General features: G+C 40.0%; 2 protein-coding genes across 2 annotated transcripts; one reads left to right on the forward strand and one right to left on the reverse strand.

The window, feature by feature from the left end:
* Positions 1-5,277: 5,277 nt before the first annotated feature.
* Positions 5,278-8,217, reverse strand: LOC138314032 (uncharacterized). The gene is made up of 2 exons (XM_069254230.1): positions 8,016-8,217; positions 5,278-5,651 (listed from the first exon to the last, which is right to left on the reverse strand). Exons 1-2 carry the CDS (start codon positions 8,215-8,217, stop codon positions 5,278-5,280), a joined length of 576 nt encoding a protein of 191 aa, XP_069110331.1.
* A 107-nt stretch (positions 8,218-8,324) lies between these two features.
* LOC138314031 (uncharacterized) lies at positions 8,325-13,013 on the forward strand. The gene is given in 3 exon segments (XM_069254229.1): positions 8,325-8,523; positions 9,608-12,005; positions 12,008-13,013. Coding segments are annotated over 3 exon segments (2,997 nt in total). The 5' UTR covers positions 8,325-8,382; the 3' UTR covers positions 12,466-13,013.
* Positions 13,014-13,707: the final 694 nt, after the last annotated feature.

Consider the following 13,707-nt stretch of genomic DNA (forward strand, 5'->3'; position numbering starts at 1 on the left):
ATGTATATTAGATGGGGTTTTTGGTAAGGGATCCACTCTCCCCCAGAGTGCTGAAGGTTCGTTCCTATTTCAATCCTAATTAGATTGCTATGGAATGTTCCATGGGAACCACTGAGATGGCAGCCACCTTCAAAAGTCGTGCACAAGCACGTCTTCCCACTGCCTGGGACCGTATACGGCTGATAATGTATATTAGATGGGGTTTTTGGTAAGGGATCCACTCTCCCCCAGAGTGCTGAAGGTTCGTTCCTATTTCAATCCTAATTAGATTGCTATGGAATGTTCCATGGGAACCACTGAGATGGCAGCCACCTTCAAAAGTCGTGCACAAGCACGTCTTCCCACTGCCTGGGACCGTATACGGCTGATAATGTATATTAGATGGGGTTTTTGGTAAGGGATCCACTCTCCCCCAGAGTGCTGAAGGTTCGTTCCTATTTCAATCCTAATTAGATTGCTATGGAATGTTCCATGGGAACCACTGAGATGGCAGCCACCTTCAAAAGTCGTGCACAAGCACGTCTTCCCACTGCCTGGGACCGTATACGGCTGATAATGTATATTAGATGGGGTTTTTGGTAAGGGATCCACTCTCCCCCAGAGTGCTGAAGGTTCGTTCCTATTTCAATCCTAATTAGATTGCTATGGAATGTTCCATGGGAACCACTGAGATGGCAGCCACCTTCAAAAGTCGTGCACAAGCACGTCTTCCCACTGCCTGGGACCGTATACGGCTGATAATGTATATTAGATGGGGTTTTTGGTAAGGGATCCACTCTCCCCCAGAGTGCTGAAGGTTCGTTCCTATTTCAATCCTAATTAGATTGCTATGGAATGTTCCATGGGAACCACTGAGATGGCAGCCACCTTCAAAAGTCGTGCACAAGCACGTCTTCCCACTGCCTGGGACCGTATACGGCTGATAATGTATATTAGATGGGGTTTTTGGTAAGGGATCCACTCTCCCCCAGAGTGCTGAAGGTTCGTTCCTATTTCAATCCTAATTAGATTGCTATGGAATGTTCCATGGGAACCACTGAGATGGCAGCCACCTTCAAAAGTCGTGCACAAGCACGTCTTCCCACTGCCTGGGACCGTATACGGCTGATAATGTATATTAGATGGGGTTTTTGGTAAGGGATCCACTCTCCCCCAGAGTGCTGAAGGTTCGTTCCTATTTCAATCCTAATTAGATTGCTATGGAATGTTCCATGGGAACCACTGAGATGGCAGCCACCTTCAAAAGTCGTGCACAAGCACGTCTTCCCACTGCCTGGGACCGTATACGGCTGATAATGTATATTAGATGGGGTTTTTGGTAAGGGATCCACTCTCCCCCAGAGTGCTGAAGGTTCGTTCCTATTTCAATCCTAATTAGATTGCTATGGAATGTTCCATGGGAACCACTGAGATGGCAGCCACCTTCAAAAGTCGTGCACAAGCACGTCTTCCCACTGCCTGGGACCGTATACGGCTGATAATGTATATAAGATGGGGTTTTTGGTAAGGGATCCACTCTCCCCCAGAGTGCTGAAGGTTCGTTCCTATTTCAATCCTAATTAGATTGCTATGGAATGTTCCATGGGAACCACTGAGATGGCAGCCACCTTCAAAAGTCGTGCACAAGCACGTCTTCCCACTGCCTGGGACCGTATACGGCTGATAATGTATATTAGATGGGGTTTTTTGGTAAGGGATCCACTCTCCCCCAGAGTGCTGAAGGTTCGTTCCTATTTCAATCCTAATTAGATTGCTATGGAATGTTCCATGGGAACCACTGAGATGGCAGCCACCTTCAAAAGTCGTGCACAAGCACGTCTTCCCACTGCCTGGGACCGTATACGGCTGATAATGTATATTAGATGGGGTTTTTGGTAAGGGATCCACTCTCCCCCAGAGTGCTGAAGGTTCGTTCCTATTTCAATCCTAATTAGATTGCTATGGAATGTTCCATGGGAACCACTGAGATGGCAGCCACCTTCAAAAGTCGTGCACAAGCACGTCTTCCCACTGCCTGGGACCGTATACGGCTGATAATGTATATTAGATGGGGTTTTTGGTAAGGGATCCACTCTCCCCCAGAGTGCTGAAGGTTCGTTCCTATTTCAATCCTAATTAGATTGCTATGGAATGTTCCATGGGAACCACTGAGATGGCAGCCACCTTCAAAAGTCGTGCACAAGCACGTCTTCCCACTGCCTGGGACCGTATACGGCTGATAATGTATATTAGATGGGGTTTTTGGTAAGGGATCCACTCTCCCCCAGAGTGCTGAAGGTTCGTTCCTATTTCAATCCTAATTAGATTGCTATGGAATGTTCCATGGGAACCACTGAGATGGCAGCCACCTTCAAAAGTCGTGCACAAGCACGTCTTCCCACTGCCTGGGACCGTATACGGCTGATAATGTATATTAGATGGGGTTTTTGGTAAGGGATCCACTCTCCCCCAGAGTGCTGAAGGTTCGTTCCTATTTCAATCCTAATTAGATTGCTATGGAATGTTCCATGGGAACCACTGAGATGGCAGCCACCTTCAAAAGTCGTGCACAAGCACGTCTTCCCACTGCCTGGGACCGTATACGGCTGATAATGTATATTAGATGGGGTTTTTGGTAAGGGATCCACTCTCCCCCAGAGTGCTGAAGGTTCGTTCCTATTTCAATCCTAATTAGATTGCTATGGAATGTTCCATGGGAACCACTGAGATGGCAGCCACCTTCAAAAGTCGTGCACAAGCACGTCTTCCCACTGCCTGGGACCGTATACGGCTGATAATGTATATTAGATGGGGTTTTTGGTAAGGGATCCACTCTCCCCCAGAGTGCTGAAGGTTCGTTCCTATTTCAATCCTAATTAGATTGCTATGGAATGTTCCATGGGAACCACTGAGATGGCAGCCACCTTCAAAAGTCGTGCACAAGCACGTCTTCCCACTGCCTGGGACCGTATACGGCTGATAATGTATATTAGATGGGGTTTTTGGTAAGGGATCCACTCTCCCCCAGAGTGCTGAAGGTTCGTTCCTATTTCAATCCTAATTAGATTGCTATGGAATGTTCCATGGGAACCACTGAGATGGCAGCCACCTTCAAAAGTCGTGCACAAGCACGTCTTCCCACTGCCTGGGACCGTATACGGCTGATAATGTATATTAGATGGGGTTTTTGGTAAGGGATCCACTCTCCCCCAGAGTGCTGAAGGTTCGTTCCTATTTCAATCCTAATTAGATTGCTATGGAATGTTCCATGGGAACCACTGAGATGGCAGCCACCTTCAAAAGTCGTGCACAAGCACGTCTTCCCACTGCCTGGGACCGTATACGGCTGATAATGTATATTAGATGGGGTTTTTGGTAAGGGATCCACTCTCCCCCAGAGTGCTGAAGGTTCGTTCCTATTTCAATCCTAATTAGATTGCTATGGAATGTTCCATGGGAACCACTGAGATGGCAGCCACCTTCAAAAGTCGTGCACAAGCACGTCTTCCCACTGCCTGGGACCGTATACGGCTGATAATGTATATTAGATGGGGTTTTTGGTAAGGGATCCACTCTCCCCCAGAGTGCTGAAGGTTCGTTCCTATTTCAATCCTAATTAGATTGCTATGGAATGTTCCATGGGAACCACTGAGATGGCAGCCACCTTCAAAAGTCGTGCACAAGCACGTCTTCCCACTGCCTGGGACCGTATACGGCTGATAATGTATATTAGATGGGGTTTTTGGTAAGGGATCCACTCTCCCCCAGAGTGCTGAAGGTTCGTTCCTTTTTCAATCCTAATTAGATTGCTATGGAATGTTCCATGGGAACCACTGAGATGGCAGCCACCTTCAAAAGTCGTGCACAAGCACGTCTTCCCACTGCCTGGGACCGTATACGGCTGATAATGTATATTAGATGGGGTTTTTGGTAAGGGATCCACTCTCCCCCAGAGTGCTGAAGGTTCGTTCCTATTTCAATCCTAATTAGATTGCTATGGAATGTTCCATGGGAACCACTGAGATGGCAGCCACCTTCAAAAGTCGTGCACAAGCACGTCTTCCCACTGCCTGGGACCGTATACGGCTGATAATGTATATTAGATGGGGTTTTTGGTAAGGGATCCACTCTCCCCCAGAGTGCTGAAGGTTCGTTCCTATTTCAATCCTAATTAGATTGCTATGGAATGTTCCATGGGAACCACTGAGATGGCAGCCACCTTCAAAAGTCGTGCACAAGCACGTCTTCCCACTGCCTGGGACCGTATACGGCTGATAATGTATATTAGATGGGGTTTTTGGTAAGGGATCCACTCTCCCCCAGAGTGCTGAAGGTTCGTTCCTATTTCAATCCTAATTAGATTGCTATGGAATGTTCCATGGGAACCACTGAGATGGCAGCCACCTTCAAAAGTCGTGCACAAGCACGTCTTCCCACTGCCTGGGACCGTATACGGCTGATAATGTATATTAGATGGGGTTTTTGGTAAGGGATCCACTCTCCCCCAGAGTGCTGAAGGTTCGTTCCTATTTCAATCCTAATTAGATTGCTATGGAATGTTCCATGGGAACCACTGAGATGGCAGCCACCTTCAAAAGTCGTGCACAAGCACGTCTTCCCCACTGCCTGGGACCGTATACGGCTGATAATGTATATAAGATGGGGTTTTTGGTAAGGGATCCACTCTCCTCCAGAGTGCTGAAGGTTCGTTCCTATTTCAATCCTAATTAGATTGCTATGGAATGTTCCATGGGAACCACTGAGATATGGCAGCCACCTTCAAAAGTCGTGCATGAGCACGTCTTCCTACTTGCCTGGGACCGTATTACGGCTGATAATGTATGTAATATGTGTTATTTGACCCGAAGATCCCGTTTCCGAGCTGAAGCTCAGGGCTCGTTCCCCGAGTTAGTTATATGCTTCAAAATGAATTATTTAAGTGTTAAGTTCTTAATTTTCACCTCTGATGCATCGCAGATATAAGGTAAATAAATATTGAGCGCAACTGAAGATATGGTATCAGTAAAATAAATTATAATCGACAGAAAAAGCTCTCAGATGGCTTATAAAGATGTGTGCTGTAGATATAGTACGTGAAAAACTCCGAAAGATTACAGTTATTCCAAAGAATTAAACAAAAAAAAAATGGGACTATATATAATTTCGCTGCATCCGTCAAAACAGGTGACACTTGAATACGAATAACTGTCTAACTTTACTTTACCCGGCCAGAAGTAAAGTTAGACAGTTATTCGTTATTCGAATAACGAATAACGAATAACGAATAACTGTCCAACTTTATCTTGCTGCGATGGTCCCATTACCTGGCGTTCTAGATGTCACAGTGGTCGTGACAGCCTTCTGTGGCGTTGAAGGACTTGGTAGTCCTGCAAATGCTGCCATTTCTTTTAACTTCAGCTTATTAATGGCTTTGGGTTTCGTCCTTACTTCCTTCTTTTGCTGTTTTGCTTGGTCACTCTCTTCCTGAAGTGCTGTGCTACAGGAACCTGTCTCTTCCTTTAGCGCCCTCTTTAACTTTATACTGGCACCCCGTTTTCCTGAAGAAAGTTTCATCTCCTTTCCTGATGAGATTAAATTATTAGCATTCTCCTCCTTTGAAAGGTTTATCTCTTTTTCAGCCATTTTTTTGAAGTTTCTGCATTTGATGAGACCTGGTAGAAACAGCAAAATGAATTTCTGAGAATATTTAATACAAAAATAGTCGTAACACGATATCGCAAAAACGAAGAAAAAATATATTTGATTTATAACCTAAACTAAATAAATCTTCAAATCCGATGCATATTGGGTCGATGTTACAACTTTTGCTCTCTCAATATGTACAATTAAGATTAGTTAAAATAATATTTAATCAGATACTGGATACTAGATTTATGGATTATCTAATCGTTTAAAAAGATATTGAATATTGAAATCGTGGTTTCAATTTACACTGCATCTTGGTACTCGTAATAGATACATGTACACATCTTCGGACTATTTTGACAAGCATGTGAACAATTGAAATATATACGAAATATTAATTTTCGGATTTATTTCATTTTGAGGGGACATATTTGAAAATAAAAATCCTGAAAAGGCATCGTGCAAAATACGTGGCCAGAAGCATATTAATGTAGCTAAAGTTAAAGTTGTTTGTAGATTGTGTCATCTTCAGAAAAAACGATATTATGGATAACTTTTACAAACAAAACTAAACTGTAGTTAAGATTCTTAGAGATGGGAATTGAAATTGCTTAATAGATTTAATTCTATTCAAATCCTTTTTTTGCCATGGGACATATATTAAATTCAGAATTTTAGTTTAATCGTACCGGGCGTAATATAGAGGTATATTTCTGCAGAATTACTCGAATGTATCACAGATCTTATTTTATGGTCAGACACCTTACACATGTTTGTAACATAACAAATAGTAAATTCTGTCAATTCCGTCCTGATCACGACTATACATGTCTAGATTATAAAGAGACGAGAAATCGGACACTCTGGAGAGCAGGTGGTCATGCCGTCTGATGTAGGTCAGATATAGGGGCTAGCGTTTCACACGCTGATAACGCTAGCAACACGCTGACTTCATGTTGACGCCAAGTTCTGTAGGTTGTGTCAGGGGTTATAAAACTAAGGGTTTCTAATGTATATCACCATTCGTTATCAATACATATAACAAAAAAATCTATTATATACTACCCTCATACCCGGAAACGAATTATACGTGACGGTACTTTAAACCCTACTCCAACAATGTTGGCGACGATACACTTTTGATCATTGCGTCGTATCTAAACATACTGCCGTGTATAGGCCTAATGCCGCCAGAAAATATTGCAAGCACGCATATGCATCAGTTGCCTACTGCAGATGTGACTGTAAATTCATTTCTGATAAATAGTAATTTGAAAAACATTAATTGTCAAGAAAAATCCAGCAATCGAAAGAGTGAAACTGGTTATCATTACGTGACGCCATTTAGGCATTACTAATTATGGTTCATCTAATTCATATCTGATTTAAGCATGCAATTTCTTTAACCATATTGTGGTATCCAACATTTGATATATAAATGTTAAAGTTTTAGCTACACACAATAAAATGTGAAAAAAATTATTTCAAATGATATCTATTAACCCGCAATCGACCTAAATTTCAGCTAAGCTAAGAGTACCTCGGACTGAAACCACGTGCACCGATCCGATATATATATTGAGTCATAGGGTCGACATTTAATCAGACAATTAAGAAGATTTATTAAAATAATTTATATCATTATTAATTTATAAGTTCATGTGACTCTACTGTAGTTTGAGCCATCCTAGCCACTCATATTCACCGTATTGCCATTCTATCAATCAATCCCGGTTAGTACAGCTCGGTGTAATTTATATATTTTAGAGAAAAAAAATGATTTGCGAACCATTACCTTACCAATAGTAAAATTATACCGGTAAGTAAGTTAAAAGAAAAGAAAATAACAAAGTCTGTTCCAGGCCAGACGCGTCAACAAAGGACTTATTATAAATCCCTGGTGTACACTAGCAAAAGTAAAATTTCCAAAATGTACTCACATAATGTACATGAATAAAAATAACATTTGAAATTAGGACTAAATAAAACCAGAGAATTAAAAAGTTCTCTTTGATGAAACTCATTGTAAAGATATGTCTTTACATGATCAAATACAGTGATCCGCGTAAACATATAAAAAAAACTTGTTAACTAATATTGTGCCCTGCCAATTTCATTTTTATTATTACATGCACATGTAAGAAATGCAAGTAAAACTAGTAAATATCATTGTTTGAAACATCGAATTACCGTATATTGCTTATATGAACTCTTAATGGACATGGTTCAACCAGTTATTTTACACATATACGAGATAAGATGTCATATGCACAGTCACACCATGCAATCACCACAAATTAACACTTCATATATAAATTCTAACATGTTTTGGATATATATATATTATCAAATAAATGTATGTACAACAATAATAAAATGTATGTACTTACTTCCGGAAAATATAACCACTCCTTCATAAGGCATATCTTCCACCACTGTTCTGCCATCATCAGTTATATTGGACGTTTTCCATAACACCTTTACATGTTCATCCTCTCCAAATACAACCTTGTCTTTGACGACAATCTGAATTGTTTTATCCTCTTGGAAAAAAACTGAAAAATGTGTATCCGTCTTCTCGAAATGTGCCATATTGAGAGTGTGTAATTCTGCAATATTATTCGGACTGTCTCCTTTTTCAAATATCCAACGCGAGCCCCTTCCCGTGATGCATTACAGTATGAAACGCTACTCGGCCCATCCTCTTGTACCCCCCACCCCCTACCCCCCACATTCCTCTCGCATATCCTAATATATATGCCCTCCGGCCCCTTGTCTCCCACGTGCCAAATCATAAAAACAGCACGATCGTTCACAATGGCGGACAGTAAAGCTGAAACGATGGACATCACATCAAACGAAAGAAAGCGACGAGGACCATATAAAAGTGGGAAACAGGTAATTGTCTTTTTATGATCATTACATAATTACACAAGTAAGCTTTAAAATTAGATGTGCTCATAACGGATGATAGTCTACCTCTGAATCATGAATTACGCATTATATAGATATTCTGTAAGGCTCTTTATATCTTGACTCAATTTTGCCGATTGTTGTCGAATATTTGTGATCACGTACAGGTATCAGGTGCCAGACAATCATCAGATTGCGTGAAATTAAATAACACCTGTGTGTAATTACGATCATGTCACTTCAATTACTGTACCATTAGCCGATATATGACAGTAAAACAGCGAGCTAGACAAGAAAAATGCATGACTACTAGTAATTATATATATATTAAATTAATGAACTGTACCTGTTTTAAAGCATCTATCACTTAAATGATTGTAGGCTATTTTTCCATTATTCTTTTTCCATAATTTTCGCATTTTCAGTCCACTATTCAAATCGTCTTTCGTCCGTGGTCCGTCGTCCGTCTTGTTATCGCTATTACTGAGAGGATTTGTCTCAAATTTAACATGCAGGTCACGCTAGGGCTCTAGTTGTGCGTTTTGCTTTTTGGGACCGATCGGTCAACAAGATGGCCGACAGGCCGCCATCTTGGATTTTGACAATTAAAGTTTGTTCCCACTATATCTTAAAAAGTACTGAAGGGACCTGTCTTAAATTTCATGTGTAGGTCTCGTTAGGACTATATTTGTGCATATTGCATTTTGGGTCTGATCGGTCAACAAGATGGCCGACAGGTCGTCATCTTGGATTTTGATAGTTAAATTTTGTAACTGCTATTTTTCAGAAAGTACTGAAGGGATCTTTCTCACATTCAATATGTAGTATGAGGTCAGAGTGCGCAAAGCTGAGAAGAAATCCTTCTTTTAATTGTGAAATGTAGGTTATTAATTGATGGGCGCCAAGATCTCTCTGGGATCTCTTGTTTATTTCTTTAAAGTTATATACATTTCTATTTGTTGTCATAATGACTCTTAAAGTTGAACTAATCAACACTCGGGTTTGAATAGCTTTCGTATTAACAAAAAATAGCTGTCCGTTAACTACATGCATGTTTTTTTTCTTGCAGCAAGCAAAACATGCGATGGCCAACATTGACGTTCCATGCAAAGCAATTCGGCATGAGTGTTTACTCCAGAGCGATGGGATTCAACATGTTTCAAATAAACCTTATGAACCAACTGTTGCCATCAAAGATGCGAATAATGCAAATATAATCATTGCGACGGCTGGGTGTACATCTGTACCAGTCAGTAACGAACCGGTTAGCTTTGATATCAGGGATACTAACAAAAAAGATGATCTGATTTTGGGTACCACAGAGAAAGACACTTTCATCGACACCGGTGATACCGAAAAACAGTTCAATAATGACGAAACAGATGATACTATTTTGGATACCACAGACGCAGACACTTTCATCAACTCCGATGATATCGAAAAACAACCCAATGCTGATAACCCGTACTCAGATAATGACTTTAATGAGACGTTCGATGACCAGTTTGAAGATATCCTACAAGCTATGACAGAGGAAGCAAAAGCAAGAGATTCGGATATCTTAGCCAACGATGACGACGAAAATGGATGGTTGAATGTGGAAGTAGCAGAGCACCTTTCTGTAGCGGTGACATCCGACATCCCGGCATGCATCGAAAGAGAAACAAAAGTTGAAGGTGATCCTTTAGAGAAACCGTTGTTTACCGAATCTCATCATACTCTCGGCGTTACCGTACTGCTCATATGTTGCTTCATGATACGATTCCGCTTACCTGATGAAGCTTTATCATATTTGTTACGCATATTTGCGTGTTTGCTTCCGCATGGCCACCGCTTAATGAGAACTTTGTACCATTTCAAAACGACACTAAAACAATATGCTTGTGACATGTTACCCACTGTTGTGTATCATTGCAATAGTTGCTATTCCATAGTTCAGAAAAAGAGTAGGACTTGCCAATCATGCAATGTGTCACTTGCTAGCCCGGGTGCAGTAGCGTATTTTTTGGAGCTCAAATTGGTTTCTCAGTTAGCTTCGTTGTGGAAAAATGAAGACTTCAGTACGCTAGTACGAACACACCGCTTCCAACACTTTGAGAAAAACTCTGAATGTAGAATGTTTGATATTTATGACGGAAATGTGTACAAGAAACTGTTTGACAACGATGGCATACTTAGTAATCCAAACAACATTTCATTTTCACTAAATACTGACGGTGCCCCAATGTTTAAGTCATCAAGTGTTAGCATATGGCCAGTTTACTTACTCATAAACGAACTCCCTATTTCACAAAGAAAAAAACGAATGCATTCTCTTTTCTACGGTGTTTGGATATCTTCTAAAAAACCACAAATGTGGTCATTCCTCAAGCCATTATTTTATGAGTTAAAGCACTTGGAATCTGACGGTTATGCATTTATTGATCATACAGGCAAGAGCTTCATTTCGAAGTGTGTATTAATGACATGTACATGCGATCTACCTGCACGGGCTCTCGTTTACAACTGTAATCAGTTTAATGGTGGACATAGCTGTTGGTACTGTCTTCAAAGTGGAGAGACATATAGACATGCTACAGGTGGAATTTCACACATTTTCCCATTTTTGGATGAAAATCCCAAGGGACCAGCTCGAACAAAGGAGAGTGTTATCAGAGACATAAATAAAGCATCAGAAAATGTTACAAATAATGTAACAAAGTCAACGGTAAATGGACATAAAGGGAAGTTTTGGTTTATGTTTTTAGACACTTTCAGTTACATAGATAGCTGTGTTATCGATTACATGCACGGAGTGTGTCTTGGGGTAATGAAAACGCTTCTTAACATTTGGTTTGACAGAAAAAATAAAGACATGGAATCATCCTTTTTCACAAAAAGAGAGGTCGTTAATAAATATCTCCAATCCATTAAACCGACGATGTTCGTAACAAGAATACCAAGATCATTAGATGAACTTGTACATTGGAAATCTTCGGAGTACAGAAACTTTTTACTGTACTGGGGAGTTCCAATACTGCGTCATGTTTTGGACCCAGATAATTTTACCCACTTTTGTTTATTGGCAAGAGCGATATTTTTGTTGTCTAAGGAGGGTATTACAACTGTCGAGCTCCAAACCGCTGAAACTGCCCTTGTGTTATTTGTTGAAAACATGAAGATGCTTTATGGAGAAAGATACTTAACGTTAAATGTGCACCAACTTCTTCATCTTACGGATTGTGTTCGTAATACTGGACCTTTATATGTAAATAACTGTTTTATATTTGAAGATCTAAATGGCTATATCGTTAAACAGATACATGGTACGCAAGGCATCGATACCCAGATAACAACCATTATTTCAATGTTGAAGGCACCTTCAAATCTGTACAATATTTACCTGAAAAACACAAATGACAACGAAATCAAAGAAATTTATAATGAATTGTCGGACAGCGTTGTAACTCGTCACAGGGATCTTGTTGAAATGAAGATGGCATACGGCCTTTAGGAAAAACTAAAATGAAAGAACTCAATGAAGAAGAGAGGAAATCTGCATTTATTCTGGGTATAAAAAACAAAGATGTTAAAGAATTTTTTAGGGTGAACATGTATAAAAAGGGATTTTATGTTTGCGGAGAGTGTTACACAAGACTTGAAAAACGTCAACAGTGTGTTGTAACCTACTTCAAAGGAAATGAGATAGAATTTGGGACAGTCCATTCTTTCATACAGTCAGAGGAAAACCATCCAAAACGGACAATTAACCTGGCAATCATAAAACCATTCAAAAAGGTACAGGCACTTGCATGTATTTGGGAAGTTGTGGCAGACCCTAAAGTTGAGTGCATTCCTATTCAGAACATACTGAATGTGAACAATCTAGTTACAATTGAAAATACAGATTATGTTTGCCCATCGCCCAACCGATACGACAGAGACTAAATGGTGATTTAATGAGATCTGAGTGCCCAACACCTTTGATCTTTATTTTAACACATTTACAAGTGTAAGGGCGGCATCACATCGAACACTGTCATGCTTTTAATTTGTAACTATATCGCATCCCGTGTTCATGTAATCAGAAACCAGAAAGGGTCAAACACCGGCTGGTCGTCATGCAGTAGATATAATCGTATTAGTAACTGGCACATGCACATGTATATTTGTATACGTGACCACGGGATCTAGACCCACAGTCAATAAATATATAAATTTATGGAGCTCGCAATCAGACTAGTGGCGGTTTGTGTCAGCGGAAACAGTCTAGCTCCATAATCGTTATTGTTTTATTATGTAGCTTTTGTGTGATTTCAGTCTCACAAAGTTCCATTTAAATATTATAGATACTTTGTATGAAAATATGATTAACTGAACAGAACATCGCTAACCTGCCTTCAACATCAGTTTTATACAACTAATTTTTAAAGATACGTAATTCTCAGTATGAAGTTAAATTTCTTCAACTTAGGGAAATTAAATTCATGCTTAACGTAAGTTCGTCTGTGTGTTTGTCTTTCTGTTGTATTAACAAAGATCGTAATCTCTGCGTCCGCTAGCTAGCTCCATGAAGCTATAGGTTGAGCTCTCCGTCGTACAGGCTTGGCTATATCGAGTAGTTAACAAAGCAAACTATAAATAGTAGGTACGTTTCTGCAAGAACCGGTTTCAGAACGTCCTGTGAAAAGAAATATCCAGAACAGTTATTCACAAAAACCGTTTCAGAAAAAAAACTGTCAAATAACCGGCATTTTGAAACAGTTAAATTCCGGTTATCAAAAAACCGCTTTAAGAATGGATTTCTTTCTCCAGTTAAACGCGGTTTTCCAATAACCGTATTTAAACTGTGGAGATAAAAACCGGTTTTTGGAGCTTTGAGATACATCTCTGGCAAAAAACTGTAAAAAGAATGGCAAATGAATGGAAACCGTTTTTTAACTGAAGAATAACCGGAGTTTCACCGTTAAATTCCTGGTTATTTTTGCTAAGGGTACAAACGTATAATAACTTCATTTATCTTACAATTACATATGTATAACAACTTCATCTATCATATAATTACATACGTACAATAACTTCATCTATCATATAATTACATACGTACAATAACTTCATCTATCATATAATTACATACGGTACAATAACTTCATCTATCATATAATTACATACGTACAATAACTTCATCTA

The sequence above is a fragment of the Argopecten irradians genome, unplaced genomic scaffold (genome assembly GCF_041381155.1).
Source record: "Argopecten irradians isolate NY unplaced genomic scaffold, Ai_NY scaffold_1232, whole genome shotgun sequence".
Taxonomy (NCBI): Eukaryota; Metazoa; Mollusca; class Bivalvia; order Pectinida; family Pectinidae; genus Argopecten; species Argopecten irradians.